The sequence below is a fragment of the Phocoena phocoena genome, chromosome 3 (genome assembly GCF_963924675.1).
Source record: "Phocoena phocoena chromosome 3, mPhoPho1.1, whole genome shotgun sequence".
Classification (NCBI taxonomy): Eukaryota; Metazoa; Chordata; class Mammalia; order Artiodactyla; family Phocoenidae; genus Phocoena; species Phocoena phocoena.
The window spans coordinates 153751488-153779235 of record NC_089221.1 but is presented as its reverse complement, the minus strand read 5'-3'; the positions used below and the strand labels follow the sequence as shown (position 1 = coordinate 153779235).

Sequence of the window (27748 nt, the reverse complement as noted above, 5' to 3'; positions counted from 1 at the left end):
ACGGGAATTATATCTCAATTAAAAAAAAATCATCTACCCCAGTTTTCTAAAAGAAGGGACCTTAGTCCATCTAGGTCTAACTTTCTCATTTTATAGTTGAGGCACTGAAGCCCAGAGAGGTTAAATGACTTGCCCAAAGTCATTTGTCATTTAGAACCCTGATTGACTACCCATTAGCCATTACATTCTCACCCATTCTACCCTGCTTCAAGTGAGTGTGGGAGTGGCCATTCACACAAAATCAGTGAAGTCACACAAACCACCTTGGATCTGGCACAGATCTCTGAGACTGGTGTTAGAAATACACGGTGTGGTTTACTGAGGACAGATTTGTTCTTGGCACTTCACTGTCTTATGGCTCAAAAAATTGACACTTGTGACCTGGCCAAGCCAAGATTCCCACACTTTCACTATCCAGCCACATTTCACAAACTTTGAGCTAAAGTTGAATACCGAGTCACAGGAGATGAGCAGAGCGTGAGCTTGGACATTAGCGGACCAGGATTCAAATTCAGCTTTGTGTGAGCTGCATGAAGCTATTACCTTTATGAGCCTCAGAAAATTGTGAATAATAAAGGTATTCTTTGTGAGCACTGGATGAGATATCACATGTAATGTGCTTGGCATATAAATGTTAATTCCTTCCTCCTTCCATTTGAGAACTGAGAGGTCTTCATAACTGAGACCTTGGTGAGGTCAGTCAAGCACATTTGCTTGAATTGGGTTTCCTGGGGATGATAATTCTCTGTGGAGTTCATCATGCCCAGTGCACACGTCTGGGAGCACCTTTCCCCTTTGCAACACTGACACATTGTCACCCAACCAACAAGGCTAAAAGAGGAATAGAAAACCACCCTGCACCCTCTTGCCCTGTTGGTAGGAATGTAAATTGATACAGCCACTGTGGAGAACAGTATGGAGTTTCCTTAAAAAACTAAAAATAGAATTACCATATGACCCAGCAATCCCACTACTGGACATACACCCTGAGAAAACCATAATTCAAAATGACACATGTACCCCAAAGTTCATTGCAGCACTATTTACAATAGCCAGGACATGGAACAATCTAAATGTCCAACGACAGATGAATGGATAAAGATGTGGTAAATATATACAATGGAATATTACTCAGCCATAAAAAGGAATGAAATTGGGTCATTTGTAGAGATGTGGATGTACCTAGAGTCTGTCATACAGAGGGAAGTAAGTCAGAAAGAGAAAAACAAATATCGTATATTAACGCATATATGTGGAATCTAGAAAAATGGTACAGATGAACCTATTTCCAGGGCAGGAATAGAGACGCAGGCGTAGAGAATGGACATGTGGACACAGTGGGGGAAGGGGAGGGTGGGATGAATTGGGAGATTAGGGTTGACATATATACACTATCGTGTGTAAAACAGATAGCTAGTGGGAACCTGCTGTATAGCACAGGGAGCTCAGCTCGGTGCTCTGTGACGACCTAGATGGGTGGGATGGGGGTGGGTGGGAGGGAGGTCCAAGAGGGAGGGGATATATGTATACATTGTACAGCAGAAGCTAACACAACATTGCAAAGCAATTATACTCCAATAAAACAAAAAAAATACTAAGATTGAAAAAGAAAAGAAAACCACCCTGCAGAGCCCTGCCAGCTGTGTGTTCAGAGGAGCTCTGCTCTCACAGCCTCACGTGCCACTTGGGGAGGGCTCCCTAGAGAGGGCCAGAACTTCTACTGCAGGACCTAGGGGGAGGGAGAAGGTGGGGGAGGGTTTGGGGTGAGAAATGGTACAGCAAAGTGGTGGACAGTAAGGCAAAGCTGACAGTAGCCACCAGTCCTAAAGCTCAGGAGGGACTATCTTTTCTCAAGAAATTCCAAAGTGCAAACATTTAAAAGGTCAATTTTTGGTTACATTGTGCATACAAACTTGGCTTATTTTCAAATTATTTTTTGTTGCTTATATAACTATTCTCATTGTTCAACTGATATATTTTTCTATTTGTGAAATTATTTGGGGTCTAAGTTTAGTATGGATTGCATCCTACTTTTTCTTATTAAAATACTAAGTTTTTTAAAAGCTACTTGTTTTTTATGTAACGACTGCACTTGGTTACAGGGTCAAAAGGTCAGTTTTCAGCTGGCTTAACTGCTTTGTGCTGGCAAGGCCACATGCAGGCTTCTAAAGTTCCACTTTCTGGCCTGTTTGGCCACCACAAAAATGACGAGACTAATTGACAAATTAGTTGCCTTTGTCAATCCTATAATCAAAGGCAACTAATTTGTAACAATGATCTAATTAATATTCATCCAGTGTTCCAAGACAGGGTACATGAAGTAAGTCAGAGGTACAAGATCCACCCCAGTCTAGGCCTGCTCGCCTCCCCAGCGTTACAGTCCATTAATCCTCTAGAGTTAACTGCAAACCGGGTGCCTACTCAGATCTCTCCCCCACCACACCCCGAAGGCTCAACCCGTGTTCATGCTGTCTTCCCTCTCAGCTCCCGCCAGCTGTCTCCGCCATGCCTTGCGTGGGCGTGATGCCATGCGGCGGTAGGAACTACAAGGAAAACAGAGGGTTAAGGGATACCGTTGGGAGGTCGGCGGGAACTGCAATTTTAGATACTTTGGTCAGGAGAACCTCTCCCGTGGTAAAGATCTGAGCAGATTCCTGCGGGAAGGGTGGGAGCGAGCCACCGGCTCTCTGGGGAACAGCGGTCTAGACCGAGACAATTAGTGAGTGAGTGGGTCCATCCCTTGCCAGGAAAGAGAAAGCAGAGTGTGAAAAATCGTGCTGGAACGAAGGAATCGTTAGCAGTGTCAGGCTTTACCTTAACCTTGGCACCTAGGTTACACCAGCCAGGACCAGTTCAGGACCCGGGACCTGACCGGACTAGGCACTGCCTAAGGGATCAGATTCTAAGGAGGTTTGGAATCACACCGAGCAGACTTCCCATTCTTCCAGTCCAGTCGCAGACCCCGCGCTTTAGGCAAGGATCCTGTCGCCTTAAATGTGGTCATGACCCTACAGGTACAGCCTCCTCCTCCTCCTCTTCCTCCCGCCGCCTATTCTGTGACGCCGAACGCTCAGAAGAGCCCAAGCCTCGGTCCCAATGCCTCCTCCAGGCCCCGAATCCCTCAGGGCTCCGCCCCTTGCCTCCTGAACCCTCTGATTCCGGCCCTAATCCACTCCGCCCCGCCCCTCCCCGCCCCAGTTATGGGAGTGGCCCCGCCCCTACGGCCGAGACCCCGCCCCTCCGTGCTGTATATTTAAGAAGCTGAGCGTCAAGAATTGGCCAGTCGGAGACCTGAGTTCCTAATTGGTTATGGTGTACTGCCTGCTTCCCGCAGAGCGGCATGACCCGGAAGTGATTCCTGAAGCGCCGGCCGCGTGGATTAGTACTTTGGGCACTCGGTTGCCGCGGTCGCTGCCATGACCAAAATAAAGGCAGATCCAGACGGGCCGGAGGCTCAGGCGGATGCGTGCTGCGGAGAGCGCACTTACCATGAGCTGCTGGTGAATCTGAACCCCATCGCCCAGCCTCTGGCTTCTCGCCGCCTCACGCGGAAGCTCTACAAATGCATCAAGAAAGGTGCGGCGGGACTTTCCTGGTGGTCCAATGGTTAAGACTCTGCGCTTCCAGTGGAGGGGGCATGGGTTCGACCCCTAGGTGGGGAAGTTACGCAAGCCGCGTGGCGTCTTCAAAAAAAAAAAGGTACGGGTGGACGCCGGGGTGAGTCGGGACAGGGCGCGGGTGGCGGGCGGAGGTCCCCTCGACCGATTCTTCTGTCGTTGCAGCCGTAAAGCAGAAGCAGATTCGGCGCGGGGTGAAGGAAGTTCAGAAATTTATCAACAAAGGCGAGAAAGGGTAAGAACCCCCTCCCGCCAGATTTTGCATTTCTAAACGATGACGAAGGTATCCCTGCTACTTAGTAGGTAGTCGGTAAAAGAGCTATGACTCCCCCTCATGTGCAGAAGGTAAATTCCCTTCCGTACAAATGCTGATACATCACTTACACGAGCGCAAAGGGACAACATGGGGAAAGTGAATTCCAGGGGAAGCGAATCGTATAAGCCAGCTCACTTAGGGTAGATCCCAGCTTCATTCATTCAGCGACTATTTACTGACTCCTCTTTTTCAGGCACTATACTATGGCGAGACAATGACAGTAATCAAATACACACAAAATTACAAGAGTCATAGGTAACCATAAAGGAAAAGTACAGGGTGCAGTGAGAATGACTTCATTATCCTACATCTTTTCTTTCTGGCATTTATCAGAACCTGAAATTTATTTGCATTTTTATTCCCTGTATCTCCCACTAGGGCCAGAAAGTAGGCTCTTTGAGAATAGGAAAAAGCCTCTCACTGCTTTACTTTCAGAAGTGTCTGGTACATTGTAGGTGCTCCAGAGATAAATAATGCTGGGGGGATTTGATGCTCTATGGAGTCTGACCTAGGTGGGGTAGCTGAGGTCTGAAGATATAGGAATTAGTTTGTGGGCTGGCGGGGGAGGGGAGACATTCTGCCAGAAGAAAGTGGATTTCAGGGCAGGAGAGGGTAGTAGTGGACAGAAGTGCTAACTTCGCATGGGGTTTTTGTAAGCCATGGTAAGTTTAGTTTTTGTACTCAGAGCTTTGGAGGCCACTGAGGGTTAAAGCCAGAGAGTGACATAATTATGTTTACATCTTAAGATTTTTCTGGCAACTTTGGAAAGGATCAGAGGTGGAAGAATAGATGGGGAAATTGAGATAGGAGGCTACTGTGGCATAGAAGAGGCGAGGGCAATTTTTGATTGGGTTAGTGATGGCGAGATGGAATGAATTAAAGTGGATGGATGAGAGGACTTTCCGATACGGAGTGAAGAGGTGTGGATTCCAGGCGAATGGACAGAGGGCACACTCACTGAAATAGTGAATAGTGGAGGGAGCCGGGTTTGTATGGGAAGATCATGAGTTTGGTTTTAGACAAGTTTCTGAGGTGCCTTTTAGACATATGAACCGTCTCCCTAGCAGAAATGTCAAACAGGCAAGTGGCTATAAGGGTTTGCAGTTTGGGAGAGGATCAGGCTGGAGAGAATAGATTTGGGAGTTGTCAACACATAGTTGGTGCTTGAAGCCTTGGTTATGGATGGGGTCAGCTGGGGAGAAAGTACTGACAGGGCAGCCAAGGACCAGGCTGTGGGAACAGCAGCATTTAAAGGCTACTGAGGAATTCCCTGGCGGTCCAGCAGTTAGGACTCCGTGCTTCCACTGCAGGGGGCCCAGGGTTCGATCCCTGGTTGGGGAACTAAGATCCCGCAAGCCGTGCGGCACGGCCAATAAAATAAAATAAAGGCTACTCAAAGGAAGAGGAGCCTGCAGAGGAGGAGAGTATATGAGGCAAAAGGAAAACTAGGAGTGTGGATGCAGTGCTTTGAACCAAGAGCTTTTTCCTTGTGTTTTCCTCTCACTCCCCACGGGAACAGACTCTTCCCTCTGTGTCATCAGGGCTGCTGAGGCCCTTGTCCCAGAACCCCAACACTTTGCCAGCTAAGAGCCCTAGCTGGGGATTCTCTGGCAAGCTTTCATTGGATCTGGTTCCCTGTCACTCTTGGGAATGATCCTGGAAGCACTCAAGGCCCTTAAATGTGACTAGTTTTTCTAGCCGTCTTGTCTGCCCCATCCCCATCCTGGACTCCAAAGCCATCCCTGGCTCCCCAGCAATAGCCAGCCCCTGTGTATCTGGTATCCTTCTGATTCTCTTGACCTTAAATGCTTTCCCTGTCTCCAGCCCCTCCACGGGCTGCCTGACATGTTCATCATTCAGCTTTCCTCTCAAGTATCATTTCCTGATTCATTTTTTGATCTTCCAAGGAGAACTGAGCTCTTACTCCTTGGCATCTCTCTCATACCTCATCTGTCCCAGCGCGATATGCTTTGTCACACTTGGTGGCATTTACTTGTTGCCAAGCAATAGAGATTACCTCCCCAGAGGAATGGCACTCACCAAACCAACCTGCATGAATTTCTAAAGGTTGGGAGACACACATTAATAATTGGACTCTTTGAGGTCATGGGGCATTTTACCCATCTCTGTACCCCCAAGGCCCAGCTCAGAGGCAACACTTACGACTGAAAGAGGGAACAAGCAAGCTGGAAATGACAGTGGTTTCTCTTATTTCAGGATCATGGTTTTGGCAGGAGACACATTACCCATTGAGGTATACTGCCATCTCCCAGTTATGTGTGAAGATCGGAATTTGCCGTACGTCTATATCCCCTCTAAGACGGTAAGGAGCACGTGTGCCCGATCTTGGTCAGCACAGGAGGGAGGGTGTCTGGGATCAGGTATGTGGCAGCAGGCCATAGTGGGAAGGAGCATGAGCTTTGGAGTTAAGACAGGCCTGGATGGATTCTTGGCTCTGCTGCTTCCTAGACGAGGGACTGCACGTAAGTTACCTCTCTGCACTTCCATTTCTTTCTTGTAAAATGGGAATCCCCTTCTCCATGGACTATGGAAATGAAACAGAAGGTGAACTTGGATATGTAAGTCCTATTAGGTGGGTACAGTTTCAGAGGGGATGTTCTAGGGACCTGAAGCTGTCCTTACCCTTACACAGCAGAGGCCAGGTCTGGGGTCCAGGGAGTGGGGGATGGCAGGGACCTGGAAAGCATAGGCACTGCCCAAGGGGACAGCCCCTGCTGGGCTGGAGCCCTTTCACAGTTGCCATGTGAAACTGTAGGCCCAGTGTTGCTGGACCACAACTCGAAAGTTTGCTGAGTTTAAATGGTGTCAAAATGTTAACATTGACTGACTAGCACATGTCTTAACATTGACACTAGCACTAGTCTGTGGGCTGGATTAGGCTGGTGGATCATCAGTTTGTGACTCCCTGGTATACAGGTTGTGCGGCCTTCTTTCCAAACAGCCCTTCTATTTCCTTCTCTGCAGGACCTGGGTGCAGCCGCCGGCTCTAAGCGCCCCACCTGTGTGATAATGGTCAAGCCCCATGAGGAATACCAGGAGGCCTATGACGAGTGCCTGGAGGAGGTACAGGCCCTGCCCCCGCCCATGTGAAGGACTTAGGCAGCAACCTGGGCACCTGCTCCAGAAGCTGTTGCATTGGCAGCGCACCAGCTGGCAGCCGTCCGGCTGCCCACATTCATGGCATCTCTGTGGTACCCTGAGGCACGTGTTCTTCCCAGGTGGCTCCAACAGCTACTTCACGGCAGCAAAGCCAGCATCTTCTCCATCAGTGCTATTTTCTGTTGAGCTTCAATGAAGATGACGTGGGAGAAGTAAATGCTAAAACTAAAATGTGCTGAGTCTGTGGGTGTTTTTTTAAGCAGCAGCTACTGGTGGGGCTGAGGAGTTGGTGGGGAGGAAAGAGCAGAAGCAGCCTTTCTCCTCAGAGGACCCGAGGACTTCAAGAATGTTCAGTGCTAGTGCTTGGCCACCAGAGCCAGTGCTAGACTCAAGCTGAGAACGGACCCTAGTGCCCACCCTGAGCTTTCCACTCCCGCTTCCAGAGTAGCTGGGAGCTGCAGGGCGAGCCAGCTGAGCCCAGGCCCCACTTCACCTAAGCCTGTTGCTCCTATGTCGGGGACACCCCCATTCCTCTTTTCTTTTTCCCCAAGAGACTTAAATGCCACTGGGAAGCTGACAGAAGCAATGTACCCACCCACACAGTAAATTTTAAATAGGTATATGAAGTTAATTGCAGAACCCCAGGCCATCTCTCCTGCTTGGCATAATGGCCCCATAACCTAATCCCTTCAAACATTTTAGACTTATGGTGCCTTCCTGTTTTCAAAGGCCCAGCACAGGACCCAGTACACACAGCAGCCAAGCTTCAGGCACCCCGGAATAAACTGGAAGGACCTTGGGCTTGAGGGTTGGATCTGGTTTAAACTCCAAGCTCTCTTCTTGATAAGCTGTGAGCCTTTTTGGGCAAGTCATTTCATCTTCCTACATCCCTTCACACTCATCTCTAATAAGGAGGTAATACGATTTTATATGTGTATATGTAAAAGCACCTTGCCCGGGGTCTGCCATCTCCTAGCTTTTTCTCCCAATCAGATGCAGGTTGGGTTCTTTCGACTGGGCTCTGTGGCTGCCATGCTCCCAACCAGCAGCAATAGTTAGGCCATGCCCAGTACCTGTGCGCAGTGGGCACGTGGTAATTCTTTGCCAGTGAAGCTAAAGGTGGGCAAAGTAAGGAGAAGGCCTGTGAATATATTTGCTCAAAGTTATAAAACAATGGCATTCAGTTCTATCCCAGACTATTTACAGTGGGAAATTGATGCATACAGTTGTGAGGCTGTACAGTGGGAGGAATGGACACAAGCCTTGGTGTGGCAGTAAGAGACCTGGCTGAGGGCAGGATGGAGGACATCTGCTGTGCCCGCCAAGTCCTTTGCTTCTCTGTCAGTTGCTACTAAGTCAACAGCAAATATAATGAAGGGGAGACAGAGCAGGAGTACAGAGGCCAGAGTCTCCCTGCCCTCAGAGCCAAGGAGCCAGCTGCCGGATGTAGGCTGCTTCATCTCCCTCCTTGGTCTCTGCCACAGGGCCACTCCAGCCCCTGCCTATGGTGGCACTCCTCAGCCAGTTGCTCTGAAATGAACCACAGTCCACAGAAGCCAACCACCCCCACAGAGACAGACCAAGGCTCATGGGTGAAAAACCTCTTTCAGCAAAGTTCCTCCCAGGCAGGAATCAGAATATGATGCGTTTCCCATCTGCTGGGTTCTGCTCCATGGGACAGTAGGGACACTTCAGCCTACAAAGGGAGGAGAACCAAGAATGTCTCAGGGGGCCAGCCAGCAGAACGATAAAGCCAAGGTGGAGCAGAGCACATGGAACTTACTTTCCACCGTTAATGAGCTTGTTGAGTGCATCTCGGGAGATGACATGGCCACAAATGAGCTTGATGGGAGGGTTGGAATCCGACGTCTGCTGGCGGAGGATGGGGCACGCGAACACTGAGTGGTACCAGCACTTCATACCTAGTTCGATCTCAATCTGGGGAGGCCAGCAGAGGTGTGAGTCCCACTTACCGTGGCGGCTGTCCTCCCCAGCGCCTCCTGCTGTACCTCCCCCTGCCAGGCCTCACCGGTAACTCATCCTTGTGACTCCAGACCCCGGTGCACTGCCTCTGCTCGATCACAGCTTTAATGTTCATCAGCACTGGCAGCGCCACACAGCCAGAGGCAAAGCTGCAGAACAAAGAGCAGGGGCTGGAGTGACCCTGACCAAGAACCCAGCAGACAGACAGAAGGACCAGCACATTGTTGGAATGTGACTTGGGACAAGGTTTCAAAGTGGCACTTGATCAAACCGGTACTTAAAAATCTCTCAGGTAACGCATAAAGCCACATATGTAGTCATGCGTCCAACTCTAAAAAGTCATTCTAATGCACCCCAAATTTGAGAATCTATAATAAACACAAAAGGAAAATCCAGGGGACAGATAATCTGTTCATCCCAAGCACTGATAAGTCCTTGGTGTGACAGGGACAATGATGTTTGGAAGGGCCCCAACCTGCCTGTCTACCCCATTCCGTTGTCACAGTGCACCTCTGTAACTGCAGTCAACCAGGGCACTTAGATACGGGAAAAAGCAGATTCAGTCCTCACAAGGATTGGGCGGTGGGTGGGGAGCCGACTGGCTGGAGCCTTGGGTACCAAACGCCTACAACACGCAGGGCAGTTGTGCGCAACAGAACCGTCCTAAGGCACCGGTGTTCCCACTGGGAAAGACTGTTCTATAACCAGAGTCTGTGGTAACGAATTGGAGGGTGGAGCCTATCACAGTGGGGCAAGGCGTGAGATTCCACAGCCAGCCTAAATAAAATACACCACTGTGGTGCGGTATGTGGTGGGGTCAGGTCCAGGTGACCTTTAGTCCCTGTGAGGCCCTAGGAGCCTGTTTTCTCATGTAAAATGAGGATAACAGTACCTCTAACTCCTTGGTTCGTTGTGAAGCCATGAGAAGAATATTAACTATAAAGGAGTCTTCTGAGTGAAAGCTCTCAGCACATGTGACTCAGCCACTCAAGTCTCCCTGAAGGGAAGTCGTGTTTGAGAGATGAGGTGGCAAGAAGGCCAGGCTGTCAGAGGGTCTTGTGATAATCCAGGGGTGAGGTGCAGGAGACACAGACCTCATTCAAGAGACCTTATAAAATGGGAAACTTGGGCTTCCCTGGTGGCGCAGTGGTTGGGAGTCCGCCTGCCGATGCAGGGGACACGGGTTCGTGCCCGGGTCTGGGAGGATCCCACATGCCACGGAGCGGCTGGGCCCATGAGCCATGGCCGCTGAGCCTGCGCGTCCGGAGCCTGTGCTCCGCAACGGGAGAGGTCACAGCAGTGAGAGACCCACGTACCACAAAAAAAAAAAAAAAAAAAAATGGGAACCTTGACCCTGCCATTGACCTTATGGTGATCCCAGGCCACAACTCTTTCTAAATCTGTTTCTCCAACTGTAGAAAGAAAGGTAATTCCTATCTGGAAGAATGACTAAGACAGCCAGTTTAGGTCTGTGAAGGCACCAAGCAGCATCCCTGGACGTGGCAGGCAGGGCCTTGGCAAATTGGGTTTCCCTCAACCCTCCCACTTGTGCTGCCCCTACAGGGCTGGCTGTACCTGACGCTGAGGGGTGACTCCACAGAAAGGCCCAACAGGGAACAAGCATCGCGCGTAAAGGTCTCACAGATCTCGGCCCAATGGCTGTTGTCCAGGAGGTGGCAGTAGGGTGACTTCTCCAAGCCCAGCCGCAGGTATACCAGACTGCCCATCATCACCTGGATCTCTACAAGGCAAGGGGGAATCAGGGTACAAGGAGGCAGCCTTTTCCCAGGGTTCCGCGTCCAGCCCTGTGGTGGCAGGGCTGCAGAGGCAGTATGAGCCCCATGGCTCCCAGGCCCGAGACCTGACAAAATGGGGGTTAAAATGCCCTCTGGCAAAACCAGTTTTCCCTATAATCCAGTGAGGAAGTGGGGTCTCAGGCCTGCTTCTGTGGCAATCATGACCCCACAGCATGAGGTAGGGAGGGGTTTCAGTTTCCTTCCCATCCTTTCAGCTGCATCAAGGAGCGAGCTCAGGCCAGCGCTCATGTCTCTATTCTCCAACACTAGCTAATCCCCCCACCCCCCGCCTTTTTTTTTTTTGGCCACACCTTGCGGCATGAGGGATCTTAGTTCCCTGACCAGGGATCAAACCCATGCCCCATGCAATGAAAGTGTGAAGTCCTAACCACTGGACTCCAAGGGAATTCCCTAATCTCCCTTTTTAAAAAGCTTTCAGGAGGCAGCAGTATCTAGCTAAGATTTCATAACATTGCTGGGTTTTCATGTTGTTTATCTCTAAATAAAATGTGAAGTAATAAATGTGAGGGGAGCTAAAGAAAAAAGTTACTAGTAGTCGGGTGGTTACTAATTGTGAACATCTGGAAGGTGAGGCTCAAACAACTGAGGTTTGGAATTCCTACTGTGAGGCAGAGCAGCATGAGGGCACGCGTGTCGTGGGCAGGCCTGGTGAGCTCTGGGTGGGGGTGTGGCACGTGGCTGGGGACCAGAGGTGGTGTGAGATGAAGCTAGGAGGGTATGGCAGAGGCGGTGAGGAAGGGCCTTGAGTTTGTAGTTCACCTGGGCAACAGTTGGGGAGGGGTTCCGGTAACATGCAGCCCCACGTGGGGCAGGGATGGGCAATCCCGGACGTGATGTCCGCCAGAGCCCAGCACTGCCCACCCTGGAACTCGGGGCACATACCCCGCTGGTGAAGCCGAGCAAAGGGCTGGAAGTGCCGGGCGTAGCTGAGGGCCTCCAGCTGCTTCTCAGGACCACCTGCCAGGAGGCGGATGAAGTGCAGTCGGTGCAGCTTGAACTCCAGGGAGCTGTTGAGCTCGAGCAGACGCTGCCTGTGGGAGACGGCCCATCTGGGAAGAAAGGGGCCAGCTGAGTGTGGAGCTGGTGGGGCGAGAGAAGGGGCCCTGGAAAAGCCTCCAAGAGCCTAAGTGAGGCCCGTGAGACAGAGCTGGAGACGTGTCAAGTATGCTGAGTGAGGTGAAGAGCACAGACAAGCCCTGTCCCCCATGGGCCCACCCAAGGGCCAACATACTCCAATGCTGGCCCCAGGTCTTGTTCATGCAGAGCTTCCAGGATTCGATTCAACTCCAGGAAAGGCTGCTTGAAATCCAAATCCACATTCAGTGTTGATTCCTAGAGGGAGAGAGAACAATTCACCACTGGAGGACAGCGTTTCCAAAATTCTCTGCTCTACACCTAATAAAACCTCATCCACCAAAGACGAGCTAGAGAGGGCCAGGTTTTACATGAGGAGCCATGGTCTCTTGCCAGGCACCTGGACCCCTCTTATTCCCAGTTCAGTTCTGGGAGGCTGAGTGCTACATGCTGGCCTCCCAGAGAGCAGACTGCAAACCCCACCCCACCTGCTGGGGTACTGGAGACCCACACTGAGTAGCATGGAGAGGAAATTATTCCTTTTCAATCCCCCTAATTACATTAAGGGAAAGTATCCTTTATTTTCACTTCTAAGTGTGTCTTTAACACCTAACAAGTGCTACTTCGTCATTTTACTAATCTTCCTTTTTAAGAAAGGGATTACCAGGCACTCAGACCTCTAGCTGGCAACCAACTCTATCTAGAAATTAATAACTTCACTTTTCATTGTATATATATATTTTTTATATTTTAAATTTTATTTTATTTATTTTATTTGTGGCTGCGTTGGGTCTGTTGCTGCACGCGGGCTTTTCTCTACTTGAGGCGAGCAGGGGCTACTCTTGGTTGTGGTGCGCGGGCTTCTCATTGCCGCTTCTCTTTTTGCAGAGCAGAGGCTCTAGGTGCGCGAGCTTCAGTAGTTGTGGCATGCAGGCTCAGTAGTTGTGCCTCACGGACTCTAGAGCACAGGCTCAGTAGTTGTGGCGCACGGGCTTAGTTGCTCCGCAGCATGTGGGATCTTCCCGGACCAGGGCTTGAACCCATGTCCCCTGCACTGGCAGGCGGATTCTTAACCACTGCGCCACCAGGGAAGCACGGGCCCAGCCGCTCTGCGGCATGTGGGATCTTCCCGGACCGGGCACAAACCCGCATCCCCTACATCGGCAGGCGGACCCTCAACCACTGCACCACCAGGGAAGCCCCATTGTATATATTTTTATAGCTACTCTCTTTTTATATCAGGGGCACTGATTTCTAAAATTTATTTAAAGAAGCAACAAAAGCAAAAAATAAAAAGCAGGACTACATCAAACTAAATTAAAAGCTTCTGCACAGCAAAGGAAACCATCAACAAAATGAAAAGGCAACCTACCAAACGGGAGAAAATATTTGCAAATTGTGTATCTGATAAGGGACTAATATCCAAAATATATAAAAACTCATATAACTCAATAGCAAAAAAAAAAACCCTTAAAAAATGGAGAGAAGATCTGAATAGACATTTTTCCAAAGGAGACATCAAAATGACCAACAGGCACATGAAAAGATTCTCTACCTCAATCATCAGGGCAGAGCAATGCAAATCAACATCACAGTGAGCCATCACCTTGCACTTGTTAGAATGGTTATTATCAAAAAGATAAGAAATAACAAGTGTTGGCAAGGATGTGGAGAAAAAGGAAACTTCGTGCACCTTTGGTGGGAATGTAGATTGGTGCAGCCACTATGGATAACAGTATGGCTCAAAAGATTAAAAATAGAGCTACCATATGATCCAGCAATTCCACTTCTGGGTACTTATCCAAAGAAAATAAAAACACTAACTTGAAAAGATATCTGCACCCCCATATTCATCACAGGATTATTTACAATAGCCAAGATAAGGAAACAACGTAAGTGCCCATCAATGGATGAATGGATAAAGAAGATGGTGTGTGTGTGTGTGTGTGTGTGTGTGTGTAATGAAATATTATTCAGCCATTAAAAAAGTAGGAAAATCCTATCCTTTGTGGTAACATGGATGGACCATTATACTAAATGAAATATGTCAGACAGAGAAAGACAAATACCATATGAACTCATATGTGGAATCTAAAAAAGTTTTTTTTAAGAAAACCAAGCTCATAAATACAGAGAACAGATTGGTGGTTACCAGAGGTGCAGGGTAGGGTGTGGGAGAAATGGGTGAACTGTTTTTGTTTTTTTTCAGTTTTAATAAATTAAATACAATTTTTAAAATAGCTATTAACCCATTTAAGGAAAGAATGCATCAACAGAAAGGAGCTGGTCTACAATGGAAGCAAAGTTAAGGGGCGATCTTAGAAGAAACATTGGACTTCCCATGTGCAGTCCAGAGGGGAGGATGCCCTGCCAGGCCAACTGTCCACTGGAAACAGGTCTCTGGAAGAGGTATCCCTATCAGACAATCAGAGCTGATGACATACATATTTGAGTCATGTAAATAAGCCGACCTGTCTGGATACAAGAAAAAAATAATAACGGGGTCCTAATATAAAGAAAACTACCAAGTAGAAAGCAGAACAGGAAGGTACCAGTGCCTTCCCAGCGGGCTCGTTACCTGGCACAGCTCCTCAGCAACACTGAGCATGCCCTGCTGGTACAGGTGCTCCAAGATGGCCATCTGCAGGATCTGCTGCTGCTTCTCCCGAGAGTCCCACACTGCGTCGGAGACTACACCGCAAATCTCAGAGTCAAAGTTCTGACGAGGATAAGAGACAGGGCCCTGTGACTCAGGGTCTCACTTCTCACACTGGCTTCCTGAGAAGCCCTGCTACACACCAGCAGCAGGTGTTCCCGCCCCCAGTCCGGGGCCACCCACATGCTCACCCTGTCAATGGCTTTGCCCACTCGGGAGACACTGCTGTGAATGTCCTTGTGGTCTGAAGCCAGCTTCTGCACGGTGTCTTTTATCTTCCGGCAGCACTGAGACATCACCAGGGAGAGGGTGGCTGAGAGAGGGGTCCCCTGGAGGGCTGCAGAGAAACACTGGCAATGAGTCAGGACACAGAGGAGAAGACCTTGCCCCTGCCTCCTTATTCTAAATGCCAGCATGGAGGCCGGGAAGCAGCCCTGAACTCCAAAGTGAAAGCTTCTACTACAGGTCCTGCCACTTTTTAACTACATGACTTGGAATTGGTCAAGTGGGACAAGCCGGTTCATCTCTCAGAGTCTTCATTTCCTCATCTGCAAAATGGGGGTGATAGCACTGGCCTTGTAGGTTGCTGTGAAATGAAGATGATTTGGCACTTACTGTGGGCAAGTATTTGGTTTTAGCTCATTTAATCCTCACCACCATTCTATGCAGTGGGCACTGTTAGTATCTTGTTCTACAGCTGAGGAAGCTGAGGCAGTAACTTGCCAGATGTCACAGCAGTGATCTGAAGCCCAGGCTCCTCACCACCACCCAGATGGCTCCTTATTATCTTGAGGGAGATACCCTGGGGGAAGGCTTTGAACCATAAAGTATTGTCCCCATGTTAATGCCTCTAATTAACCCAGAGGACACCAGGCAGGCCAGGGTCCTCCAGGGAAGCACAAGGACATTTCTGGCTCAGGATGCCAGGTTTACAGCGGTTTCCACCCCCCATGGCTGGATGAGCCACACGAACTACCAAGAGCACGTGGGGCTCAGAATAGAGAGGGCAGACAGGGCACGGGTCCCTTCCTCCAGCCCATCATCTATGTCCCTTCTTTAGATGGCAGCACCTCGGTTCAGGGAAGAAAACACAACCCAGGGAAGGGAAAGTGACCCAATAGGGTCAGGGAGTGTCTCAAGCTCCGAGACCAGAAGCCCTGGAAGAGAGAAGCATTCTGCCAGGTTGCTAAACAAACAAAAGTGAACTGGAGTTGCTGGAGCACCATGGCCACCTCAGGGGAGCACTACTCTGAGAATGAAGCCAGTGTAGATTGAAGGTATCACATGAGCACTTAGATCCAACTGGGCTGGACCTTTCAGTTACCTGAATCTATAAATGCAGCAACCATACCCCCTTTGTTTGTTTAAGCTAGTCTGAACTAGGTTTCTGTCACCTGTAACTGAATGAGTCCTGACAAATACAAACAGGAGGTGGTGGCTGGGCCTACTCCTACTAGGATGGCTATAACCAAAAAGACAGGTGATAATAAGTGTTGGTGAGGATGTGAGGAAATTGGAACCCTCATACATTGCTGGTGGGAATATAAAATGTTGCAGGTACTTTGGAAAACAGTGTGCCAAACAGTGTGCACACAAAACAGTGTGCCAACATTTTCTTCAAAAAGTTGAACAGAGGGCTTCCCTGGTGGCGCAGTGGTTGAGAGTCTGCCTGCCGATGCAGGGGACACGGGTTCGTGCCCCCATCCGGGAGGATCCCACGTGCTGCGGAGTGGCTGGGCCCGTGAGCCGTGGCTGCTGGGCCTGCGCGTCTGGAGCCTGTGCTCCGCAATGGGAGAGGCCACAGCAGTGAGAGGCCCGCGTACCGCCAAAAAAAAAAAAAAAAAAAAAAAAGTTGAACAGAGAGTTACCATATGACCCAGCACATAAAAAAAGAATGAAGTACATGGTACAATAGGGATGAACCTTGAAAACACGCTAAGTGAAAGAATATAAAAGGCCACGTATTATATGATTCCATTTATATGAACTGTCCAGAATAGGTAAGTCCATAGAGAGAAAGTAGATTAGTGGTTGCCAGGGGCTGGGGGAGAAGGAGAAATGGAGTGATTATTAATGGGTGGGGGATTCTTTTTAGAGAGATGAAAATGTTCTGTAGTTGGATAGTGGTAAAGACTGTACAATTCTGGAAATATACTAAAAACCCACTAAATTGTACACTTTAAAAGGGTGAATTTTAATGTGAATTATAGCTCAATCAAAAAAAAAGGACATAGGAACTAGGGGTTACCTCTGGTCAAATCTAAGACAATTTGATCATCAAAATAAATAATAACGGTAATGGATTATAACCCATTGAATAATATAAGAATTTATGGGTATGAACTTGGAAGGAAGGAAGGAAGGAAGGAAAGGGGGAAGGAAGGAAGAAAGAAGGAAGGGAAAGCTCCTTTCTTATAGTTAAATGCCAACTAATAAGTGTATAGGGAATGATAGACCAGGAAAAATCACCCATGTTGCAACTAACTTTGTAATGATTGGTTCACGCAAGAATCATCAATGAATGCTAAAACCAGTGGGCAGAGTCTGATAAAGCACAGGAAATTTATATAGTCTCAAAGTACCTCCCCACAAATTACTTATTGATTAACTCTAAAGAAAGAAATATTAACCTTAGGGTGTAGGAACCTGGCAGACACCATCTTAACCAAAGATCTTGATCAAAGTTAACATCACCCATAATGGAACAAGCTGATACCTTGTGCCTCCTGATGTGATGCACTGAGAAACACATCAGTTCTGAAGTACTCTTGCCCAAAATGCAAAAAAATAATAAGGAAATAGCAAACAAATCCAAATCGAGAGACGTTCTGCAAAATCACTGGCTTTAATGTTTCCAAAATGTCAATGTCATGAAAGGCAAAGGCAGGTGGAGGAAATGTCCCAGATTTAAAAAACTAAAGATTAGACACAAGAAACTAAGTGCAATGCTTGATCTTGGATTGGATCCTGGACTGGAAAATAAAATTTAAATGTTTTACAAAAATTATTGGATAGTGGCAAATTGAAATATGAGCTATATTCATTAGGTCATAATATTAATGTCTAACTTCTTGATTTTAATAATTATACTGTACTTACGTAAAAGAATGCCCTTGATCTTAGGACATACACACCAAAGGCTTAGCTGTGTGATATCTGCAGCTTACTTTCTAATGGTTTTAAAAGTAAGAATATGCAAGAAGACTGATAAAGCAAATACGGCAACATACTAGCAGTTGGTGAATCTTGGTGAAGGGTATATATGAGCTCTTTATACTGTTCTTAGGACTTTTCTGTAAACTTGAAATTATCTTAAAGTGTCTTAAAGATTCAAAATAGAAAAGCAAATTGAAAACAAAACGTAAATGAAAATAATCTCAGGTAAATTAATAATTTGTTGGGCTTTTTGAAATAGCTCAGAGACTTCCATTGTTCCCCTTCGAAGAGGCCTAGGGATCCATGTATCAATGCCCTAACCATCGTCCTTCCAGAACCCTATTATCAAGCAGCCTTGGGGTCTCCTAGGCCCCAAGGGAGGCAGGTGTGGGGCTCTAGTGGGGGGACACCCACCTGCGCTGGCCAGCTCAGCCCGCAGCTGGCCCACGTAGTGCAGCAGCTCCTCCAGGCTCTGCTCACAGTGCTGCCCATAGGTCAGGAACTTCTGCAGGACCTTGTCCACCTCTCTCTCCACACTTGCACACTGCTCCATGGCAGCCACTGTGTCAGGCCCCACCTGGGCCAGAGGGGCACAGTGAGGAGGGCTCCCAGATCCCACCTCACCATTCCCATATCATATATCAACGCTTAGAAATTCCCAGCTTAACATATCTGTACACAACTTCCATCACTTCCAGCCAGGGTGCCCATTGGAGGTGCAGGTAGGCATGAGGACGGGTCTTCTGAATCATGGTGAGAAAATTACTCTGTTTTCAACTCTTCTCATTAGAATCCTTGTTCATCTCTCTTTTTAATTTTTTTTGGCTGTGCCACAGCATGCAGGGATCTTAGCTCCCCGACCAGGGATCGAACCCATGACCCCTGCAGTGGAATCGTGGAGTCTTAACCACTAGACCACCAGGAAATTCCCCTCATCTCTTTTTTAATCGGAAAAGAGAGCAGGCCTTGCAGAGCCCTCAGCAGGCAATACTATCTATGCTATCTAAGTAGAAATCCATACATACATCGCATATTCTAATGTTTCATGTATTTTCATATGTTCATTATGGCCACCTCTTCACTTAGTGGACTTGGTTTTCCATGTACTATAGTGATAGAAGCCATGAAGGCAGTCCTTGAATGGCTGATGCTTGAAAGCACAGCCTATGGAACAAATGCTGACCACAATGGCCTGAGAGGCCTTGCCCACCACTCCTACCTCAGCCTCCCTGCCACTTGCCCACAGACAGGCAGCTCATATTCCCTTGTTCCTTCACAGCTCCGTGCCTTGGTATGCTCTCCATCACCCCTCACTTCCTGGACTACTTGAGAATCTGGCCCATCCTTTCCAAGGCAGCTAAGAGGTCATCTCCTTCTGCAGCTGTCCCTAGCCTGCTCTCACCTGGCTCCCTCCACTCTCACTTGGCACCCTTCTATTTCAGTTTTGATCACTGGGTAACGATCTGTTTGAGGGCTTGCCTCCCCCACTAGACTAGAACATCTCTTGTTGTAAAACTCTTCCTCCTTATGGTACCATTGAAGAAAGTTGACTTTTCTTGTCCCACCTTTCCTACCACTAAGGTCCCATTCCTAAGTCCCTTCAACGCTGGGCCACTGCTCCCCTCCATTTCAGAGCAGCCTTTGACACTGAACACATGGACAATCCTTAAAATGTTGGTGATAGAGTTGATTTCGCTCCCCATCTTTCCATCTACGGGATTTAAAGTGAGAGGGCTCTGTCAAATGCAGCTCTCAAATGTTCAAATCTAGCCAGTTGTTCATTCTCTCAAAGAAGGGTACAGAGTAACGTCACAAAGAGAATTCTGTGTCCAAAGTGACCATCGGGATTCTCCCAGTCTCACCAGCCTCTCTTCCCATTCCCACCAGTACTGTTAGCCCTGGCCCCATCATCTTGGCCCAACCTGTAGCCACTATCTCCTTATCAGACAGGGGATGGGTAATGGAGAAATGGTACCCAGGGCCTTGAGATGTATTTATGCCCTCCCTCCTATGGTTGACACTATCACAGTAGAATTTGTTAATCATGGTGTCTAGAAGACATGCCCCCCTCTTCATGCCCCCTGAGGAAATACCCTATAACTGGAATATGAACCACTACAGGCAAAATATAACAGGGGTACCTGTTGGAAATAATATAATAATAATTATTGCTATGAATAGTTAATATTTTATAGGGGCTTATTATGTGACAGGTGCTGTTCTAATGACTTGGCATGCATTAATTCACTTAATTCTTACAAAAGCACTATGAGGTAGGTACAATTATTAGACCTACTTTACGGATGAGAAAATGAAACTCAGATGAAATAAATTGCTCAAGGTTACATAGCTGGGAGGTAGAGGACCTGGAACCGAAGCTGGGCAGTCTGGCTCCAGGCTCCAGAGCCCTTCTCTGAAGCACAGTCCTCTCTGGACCAGCTTAACAGGCCACCATCTCACCAGGAAAGGAAAGCAGCCAATATTTGTGGTTGGAATGAGTGTACAGCAATTATTAATGATGACAAGAAACAGGAAAGTAACCACAGAGCCTGTGAGATGATCAGCTAGGAAAGATGGCAGTACAAAAGAATGTTTGCCAAGAGTGGGAACCAGAATCACAATTTACTGAAAATAAACACAGCTCAAGAAAGGTTACAACCTCACCAAGGTCAAACACTATGGCCCTGTCAGACATCAACTAATACCAGGGTTATCAAAGGGAAGCCCAAGTCAGCATCTTGAAATTGTATTAAAAAGCTGAGGGAGGAGATGGGTACAAGAATTTTCATCCCAGTGCTGTGTTGTGGCAGGGAGTTTGAGACAACCCAGGGGCCTACGGGAAGTGATAAGTCAAGTAAAATGTGGGAGATGCACCTATGGAAACCTGGGTAGCACTGAGAAACCATGTTCCAGATATACCCACAGCAACATCAGTAAGATCCCAAAACATGGTACTGAAGGGAAAAAAAAGAAACAAAATGAAGTCCAGGCAGAATACCACTTATGTTTTTAAAAAATATATGCATACAACCAAGGACACACGCAAATAAAAGGATATGTACCAAACACATCAGAGTGGTTTGCTGCAGTTGGGTGGAGGGGGGAGGGAATGGGGAAAATGGGGATAAAAGGGAATATGTAAATAAATGCAAAGGAGAAAAAGGGCCTGTGTGGACCAGTTAAATGTACACTGAACTGATAAATGTGATTACCTCAATAAATTTTTTTTTTATAAAATAAACGAGATGGGAAAACAGAACTGCTTGCAGGTATTCCATCCGAAAAGCCCAAGAGGCCAATTCAGCCTGTCCAGGGTTAGCCACTCTCCCTTAATCACAGCCGGTCATCTTCACCAGGCACAAGGATGGATGAGTGTGAGTTTGTCTTCAGGATTAATCCAGGGAGTTTCATTTCCACTATCCTAAGCCCTCCTCCCCAAGGTCTCACATGGACAGAAATTATCTACCAGGGTGATCACCCCAATACAACACATCAGATCCTGTCACCCCTTTGCGCATCACTGCCACGGTTTGACATAACATGCCCTTTGCAATTGTACATTCACTTCCTTTGCACAAGCTATTCCTGTGTATAGAGTGCCCTCCATGCTTCTCTGCACGGAGAACACAAGATGCTGTTTAATCATGAAGCCCATGAAGCTCTCAATGAAATCTCCCTGCCTCCTCCTCTGCTTCACAAACCAAACCTCTGTCAAGGGCGCCTATACCACACACATCTGAGTTCTCAGCACTGCGGCACAGTAAACTGCCTATTCACACGTCTGTCTCCCCGCACTAGACTGAGCTGCTCAGGGCTGGAGTCCAATCTCATCCTCTGTCCCCTCAGTGCCCAGCCCAGGGCCTAGTCCACAGGGGGTACATCCATTTCCTAACTAGGGGGCCCTGAGCTCAAACTTGTCTCAGTTGGGCAGGAAGAGACATGAGTGAAATACTGAAATCCCCACCAAGGCATGCATAGGGGTTTTGTCCCCAGTCTTCGACATCCTAACACAAGAGGGCCCCTTCTGGGGCCAGGGGAGAAGAAGGGAAGTTTGCATAAATCACAGAAAGGTCCCCTTTGCCTGACACAGAACTGGACAGCCTCCACCGACCCAACACTTAATCTTTTCACCCCCCATCTCTATCCAGTCTTCACCTGACACATCACTCCTCTGCTTAAAACCCAATAGATTTCCACATACTCAGAATAAGTATGGGAGATGGGTCTACAAGGCTCTATGTGAGTCAACTCCCAACCACCTCTCCAACTTCATCTCTTACCACTCTCTTCCTTAATGGCCATATTCCAACCACACTAGTTTTCTTAATATTTCTTGAACATCAGTTTATTTCTACCTCAGGGCTTTTTCCCTCTGCCTGAACACTCTTTCAGATCTCCCTATGACTGGGTCCTTGTTAGGGTTTCAAACGCATTTCTTCAGAGATGCTCTCCTAGACCACAGTATCTAATGCTGCCCCCTCTGCCCCACCCCGTACCTATTAGTCTATCATATCACCCTGTTCCTTTTCTTCATTGCACATCTTTATTTCAAGTTTCAAATCATTCTTCTGTCATTAACCAAACATGGAAGGAGGAAAAAGCCCACCAATCTTCTTGGACTACAGCCCTTGCTGGGAGTTTCACCTGCATTAGCATGCATATTACTGGCAAACTCCTACTCATCCTTCAAAAGACCTTAGTCGAATGCCCTGCCTGGCTCCCACGTCCGCAACGGGTTACCTCCGGCTCGGCAGGGTCGCAATAGGACGGGACGTGTGAGTTCGAGCCACTCCCCAGGTAGGGGCGGCTCCCCGAAGGGTCTCTGAGAATGTAGGAGTCCAACTCCCGGCCCTGGCCGACGTCTGAGGAGAAAACAAACCCAAGGGCGGACTGGTGAGGGGGCTTAGTCCCGAGGCTTTACAGAAGACCCGGGGCCTGGGAGCCTGCGTAGCCGAGCAGCCGCCCACCGCGCTCCGCCCTGTGACCGCACCTCCCGGCAGGGAAGCCAGCCGGCTCTCACCTGGTACCGCAGCCCGGGCCCTCGTTTCCGGCGCCGCTGTCAACGGAACCGGAACCTGCGACAGTTGCTCCGAGGCTCCGGATTCGCCCACTCGCGGCTCCGTGGAGGGGTGGCCGAGCCTCCCCCTCCTGCGCACGAATGGAGTCGCCCGCAGGGTCAGGGCGGCAGCTGGAAACCGCACCTCCGACCGTCGGGGGGCTGCGCCCGGGCTCCCCCGGGAGCCCGAGGCCGCCGGCCCGGCCCCGACTCTGCACGTCTGATGGGAGGAATCGGAGCGACCCACTCGCTGGCTAGCGGGGATGCGCGCGGCGGCTCCGCGCTCAGAAGCCCTAGACCAGCAATAACTGTGCCTCCCCCGGTCCGCGCCCTCCCACCCTCATTCAAAGTAAAGACAATACCGAACAACACAATGCATGTAAGGTCCAACAGTTAGGCTTTCCCGCGATGGCTCCTTGATGCCCTTTTTGAAACATCAAATGATGTTTAAAAGAGAAGTCCCCTTTTTTCTACCCCAGCCCTGCTGCTCTCCTAAGTCCATACTTAATTAACACACTGGGCAATTAAGTTCTGCTGCGAGGTACTCGGCCCTGCCCTGCTGCCCTAAATTGGTCGCTCTCCTTCCAGAATGGAGGGGAGACAGGGGTTGCACAACCGCCCTAAGGAGGAAGGGTAAGGGTTAGGAAGGAGGTGAGAGGAGACGGTGACCCCAAGCCCAGGCCAGGGCTGAGTTCACGACCCTCCAAGGCCCCCTTGCTCTGCAGGGAAGGGGCAGAGAAGCCTCCCGCCCCCTCCTCAGTCTTCAGGGACTTGGACTAGAAACAGCCCAAGAAAAAAGACTCGGTCTCTTTTCCCCTGACTTTAGCTTCCTTCCAGGGCCAGTCTCATTCCAGTGCATCTTACCCTACAACCCTCCATACCTCCTCCCCACCTCCACAAAACACCCTTGCACAATCCAGCCCTGTTTTCCTTATAATATTTGACTTTAAATTATCTTGAGCGTTTATTTGTTTATTCTGCTTCCTGCCCCTAACCTCCCCCCCCCCTTTTAGGATAAAAGCTCCATTGGGGCCAGGAGTTTGTACTCACGGCTGCTGTAGCCCCAACACTATGTGCTTGGAACACAGTAGCTGCGCAGAAATAGTCTGAAGTAGCCGATATCCTCCGTTTATGAATGGGGAAACCCCGGTTTCAAACCTGATGAAACACGCAAGGAAGAGGGCGTTCCACAGCCCGTCCAGCAGCCCACGGGAGCGAAGAGGCCTGTCCGTGCACCGTGAGCCTGGGTGGTCCTGGCCCAGCCGGGAGTTGTGGGGGTCGGAGGGTTGATTGAATCTTGCCTGGGGCCACAGTCCGAGGTTGAGGCTGCGTCCAAGCCAGCAGGACCTCACAGGGTTTCACGAACGCCCCAGGCTTCCCCACTTCCTCTGGGGAAGCCTGCCTCTCAGCTACACTGGGTGTGAGCAAAGCCTAGCTTCTGCCGGAACTTAGAATGCCCAGCTCATACCTCAGGCTCCTTCACCTCTGTCTGTCATTGTTTCCCCCAGTATGTGGCTCTTCTTACATCATGGTTTCGTTACTTTTCAGGTTGCACCATGTTTTCTTACATGGCTGATTTTGTCAATCTTTCCTTGTTGGGATTGTGTGGTTTTGTTTTGTTTTATTTTGTTGGAGGGTGGCTGCTTCAAAGCAGAAAAACTTAGCTATTCTCCACTAACTCAGTAACAGTCTTTTTACTTTTGCTAGTTTCCTAGGATTTGATTTTTAAAATTTAATCCCCAATGCATGTCCATTTTATTTTGCAGGGGGTGGTGTAAAATATGACTTATTTTTTCCCATATTTTTGTCCAGTTATCCCAGAACTGCTTAAAAAATAATCTTCATTACCCTCTCATTTGGAAGCCCGTTACCATAATATTAAGATTTTTCTACAAAATGAAATCTATTTCTTGCTCTTCATTCTTCCCACTGAGGCATAGTTTTATTTTTATACAAATGTCATATTGTTTTACTCACTACTTTGTTCTATGTTCTAATATGTGGTGGGATTAAACAATGCTCACAAAAAGGGCAAAAAAGAAAAACAAACACAAGGTTATTGAGAAAGCAGATCATTGGTTGCCTGAGGGTGGGGTAGAATGGCTGACTCCAGAGGTACATGGGGATTTGGGGGGGATGATGGAACTATTTTGTATCTTGGCTATTCTGTAGGGCTGGTTGTACAATTCTCTGTACTATCAAAGCAGTGAATTTTCCTGTATGTAAATTATACCTTAAAAATGGCAGGGGTGGGCTTCCCTGGTGGCGCAGTGGTTGAGAGTCCGCCTGCCGATGCAGGGGACACGGGTTCGTGCCCCGGTCCGGGAAGATCCCACATGCCGCGGAGCGGCTGGGCCCATGAGCCATGGCCACTGAGCCTGCGTGTCCAGAGCCTGTGCTCCGCGACGGGAGAGGCCACAACAGTGAGAGGCCCGCGTACCACCAAAAAAAAAAAAAAAGAAAAAAAAAATGGCAGGGGTTAGGGAGGCCGGTACACAAAGAGCATACTAGATAACAAAGAAGGAAGGAAGGAAAGGAGGGAGGGAGGGAGGGAAGAAAAGTTCCTGATAGAGAGGACAAGCCCTGCAGTGCTCTCCTGAAAAACAGCCTTCCTTGCCTCCCAGAGTGTGTCCAGGAAGGCCAGGCTAGGAAAAGATGAACCTCCCCTGATAGCTGGGGGGACAGGAGGGCAACAGCGGGTAGTGCAGCCACCACCTGCCTTCTGCAGAACCTGGGAGCATCAGGGCTCAACATCAGTTCAAGTTGGCCGCTCAGGCTCTGCTCTTCCTTCCACCCTCCAGGTGGCTCCCAACCAGTCTCCTGTTTCTCCCTGCCCCTGCCACTCCTTGCAAAGCTTTGGTTCAGGCCAGGAGCAGCTATATCATTTGCAGGCCCCAAAGCAAAATGAAAATGCGAGGCCCTTTGTTGAAACATCATTAACTTCCGGATGATGACAGCAGAGCATTGCACCAAGTCTAAGGCCCTTCTGAGTGTGGGGCCCTTGGTGACTACACAGGTCACACACACACAAAGCCGGTCCTGGTTCTGGCCCTTCCCCTTGGCTGCCTGAGGGACCCACCCACAGTCACAGGAGGTGAAGTCCTTCTGTGCCAGCTTGCCAGGCTGTCCAGCTTGCCTCCTTTCACCCCTTTCCAGACAAGATCCTCTCATAGACCTGCCACACGCTTCCCCGTGACCAAATCCAGGCCCATCCTGGAATGCCTTCATCTCACCCTACTCCAGAGGAAATACCCCCAACTTCCCCTCCTCTGAGATTACCTCTGTTAAAGAAAAAAATTACTCATGACACGTGTTAAAGAATATGGTAAGGAAGACTTTATTCAAGGGGGCTACTGGAATGGGGTTTTGTGGTAGGGGCCAGAGAGTGGCCTCAACTCCAAATATAACCAGGAAACGTTGAATTCATAGCCAAGGAGCAGGGTGGAGGTCAGCAGATGGAAAATTACTAAGAGGAAACCTTAAGGTGCAGGGGGAACTGGCTAAACGACTTCAGAGGATTCTCAATGAAGGCAGGCCAGAGTGACCAGACATAACCTGGGAGATGGTGGAGGCTGAGGAACCAGATTAGATATGGAAGGTGATCAGATATGGAGGATGGGAGAACTCTGTCTAACCTAAGTTAGCAGGATTCTCGCTAGAACTGGACTGCATAAGGAAGGACACAGGAAGGCACAGTCAAAAAGAAAGCTCGGAAGTGGCCGACCAAAGTTTGGTCAACATCCGTCCCCCTGCCCCACTATGACCTGGAGTGATAAGTGAGCCAGCTCTCCTCTGAACTCCCATGGCACTCAAACTTCACCTCTCATGACCTATTCCACTTTTGTTTTTGTTTCAAGAAACAGCACATTCTTTTTCTTTCCTGAATCCAATACAGAGGGATTCAATCCCCACCTACTAGGGTGGTGGGTTATGCAATCTGAATTGTCACCTGCACCCTCTTTGGAAAAAGTTTCCCTAATACCTGCTGCTCCCCCAGTCTCAAAGAAATTTACTCTCGATCCCCCAGATGGGCTCCCTCTGCCTTCTCCGAGATCTGCTGACTTGCTCACCACTGTGGAGGTGCCTCTGTTGTCCCCACCTCTGTATGTTCGCACTCTTCTGGCCCAGTCACTACTGTGGACCTTTACCCCTCTCCCCCACCCTCCGGGAAGGGCCACGGGGGCAGAGGCTTTGACCACCTTGGCTTCCTCCCCAAGTGAGGCACTCAGTACATCACTGTGCAGTGAATGGCAGTGCTTGGCACAGACCTGGTTCAGACCAGGTGGCACGAAAGGTGAATGAATGCTTGGAGCTGGAGCCTTTGCCATCTTCCCCCCGCCCCACCAGCTTGAATCCATATGCTAGTCAGGGGAGGGGTGTGGTCTCTCTTGACTCCAAAGCCCCCCAGTGTCTGCTGAGCTGGAACCAGAGCAGGCTCTGGGGATGAAAACAGAAGAGCCGGCCCTGCCCCAACCATGCCCACAGCCCAGTGGAAACAGAGGCAAACTGACAATTCCAACAGCACAGAAAAAGCTGGTGGACAGACGGAGGGGCTGCGGGCATAGGGAATGAGGAATTGCCTAGGCAGGGTGTCAGTGCAGGGAAGGCTTTCCTAAGGAGGCGAGATCTGAGCACCGTGAGGGGGCATCTGGAGAATGAGGGCCCAGAGGGCTGCTGGCATCAGGAGGGGCACCACTATCAGTGACCCTGGAGGGAGACTGTCAGAGGCCTCAAGTGACAGGTTAAGGGGCCCAGGGAGCCACTGGAGGGTGTGAAGCTATCTGAGCTGAGAACAAGAGGGACCAAGGGCAGGGAGCCCAGTGTAGGGAGCTAGTCTCAGTCTGGAGAGAATTAGATCTTGGGCCTAGTCTGCTGGGGGAGGGGGTCTGAGGACAGCTGGGGAGCTGAGGGGTCTACCAGGGGCAGGACAGAGGGGCTGCCCCAAGCAGTAGC

General features: G+C 49.1%; 2 protein-coding genes across 3 annotated transcripts; one reads left to right on the top strand and one right to left on the bottom strand.

The window, feature by feature from the left end:
• The first annotated feature begins 3360 nt into the window (after positions 1-3360).
• NHP2 (NHP2 ribonucleoprotein) lies at positions 3361-7288 on the top strand. 2 transcript variants are annotated; one of them, XM_065874915.1, is made up of 4 exons: positions 3361-3576; positions 3783-3852; positions 6151-6256; positions 6919-7288. In XM_065874915.1, exons 1-4 carry the CDS (start codon positions 3417-3419, stop codon positions 7042-7044), a joined length of 462 nt encoding a protein of 153 aa, XP_065730987.1. In that variant the 5' UTR covers positions 3361-3416; the 3' UTR covers positions 7045-7288. The 2 variants fall into 2 exon arrangements, with proteins under 2 accessions (XP_065730987.1, XP_065730988.1); XM_065874916.1 differs by lacking the exon at positions 6151-6256 and having other exon boundaries at positions 3417-3576; positions 6919-6961.
• An 894-nt stretch (positions 7289-8182) lies between these two features.
• Positions 8183-22592, bottom strand: RMND5B (required for meiotic nuclear division 5 homolog B). The gene is made up of 10 exons (XM_065874251.1): positions 22480-22592; positions 18154-18316; positions 14775-14920; positions 14506-14646; positions 12085-12185; positions 11736-11902; positions 10612-10777; positions 9083-9185; positions 8837-8991; positions 8183-8749 (listed from the first exon to the last, which is right to left on the bottom strand). Exons 2-10 carry the CDS (start codon positions 18290-18292, stop codon positions 8686-8688), a joined length of 1182 nt encoding a protein of 393 aa, XP_065730323.1. The 5' UTR covers positions 18293-18316; positions 22480-22592; the 3' UTR covers positions 8183-8685.
• Between the last annotated feature and the right edge of the window lie 5156 nt (positions 22593-27748).

Excerpts from the sequence above, each read along its gene's own strand:
- RMND5B (XM_065874251.1), bottom strand. The coding sequence starts at position 18,292 with ATGGAGCAGTGTGCAAGTGTGGAGAGAGAGGTGGACAAGGTCCTGCAG. Across the intron at positions 14,647-14,774 it reads TGGGCAAAGCCATTGACAGG|AACTTTGACTCTGAGATTTG; the intron begins GTGAGCATGTGG and ends TATCCTCGTCAG. Across the intron at positions 10,778-11,735 it reads TGCTCGGCTTCACCAGCGGG|AGATCCAGGTGATGATGGGC; the intron begins GTATGTGCCCCG and ends CTTGCCTTGTAG.
- NHP2 (XM_065874915.1), top strand. The coding sequence starts at position 3,417 with ATGACCAAAATAAAGGCAGATCCAGACGGGCCGGAGGCTCAGGCGGAT. Across the intron at positions 3,853-6,150 it reads ATCAACAAAGGCGAGAAAGG|GATCATGGTTTTGGCAGGAG; the intron begins GTAAGAACCCCC and ends CTCTTATTTCAG. Across the intron at positions 6,257-6,918 it reads TCTATATCCCCTCTAAGACG|GACCTGGGTGCAGCCGCCGG; the intron begins GTAAGGAGCACG and ends CCTTCTCTGCAG.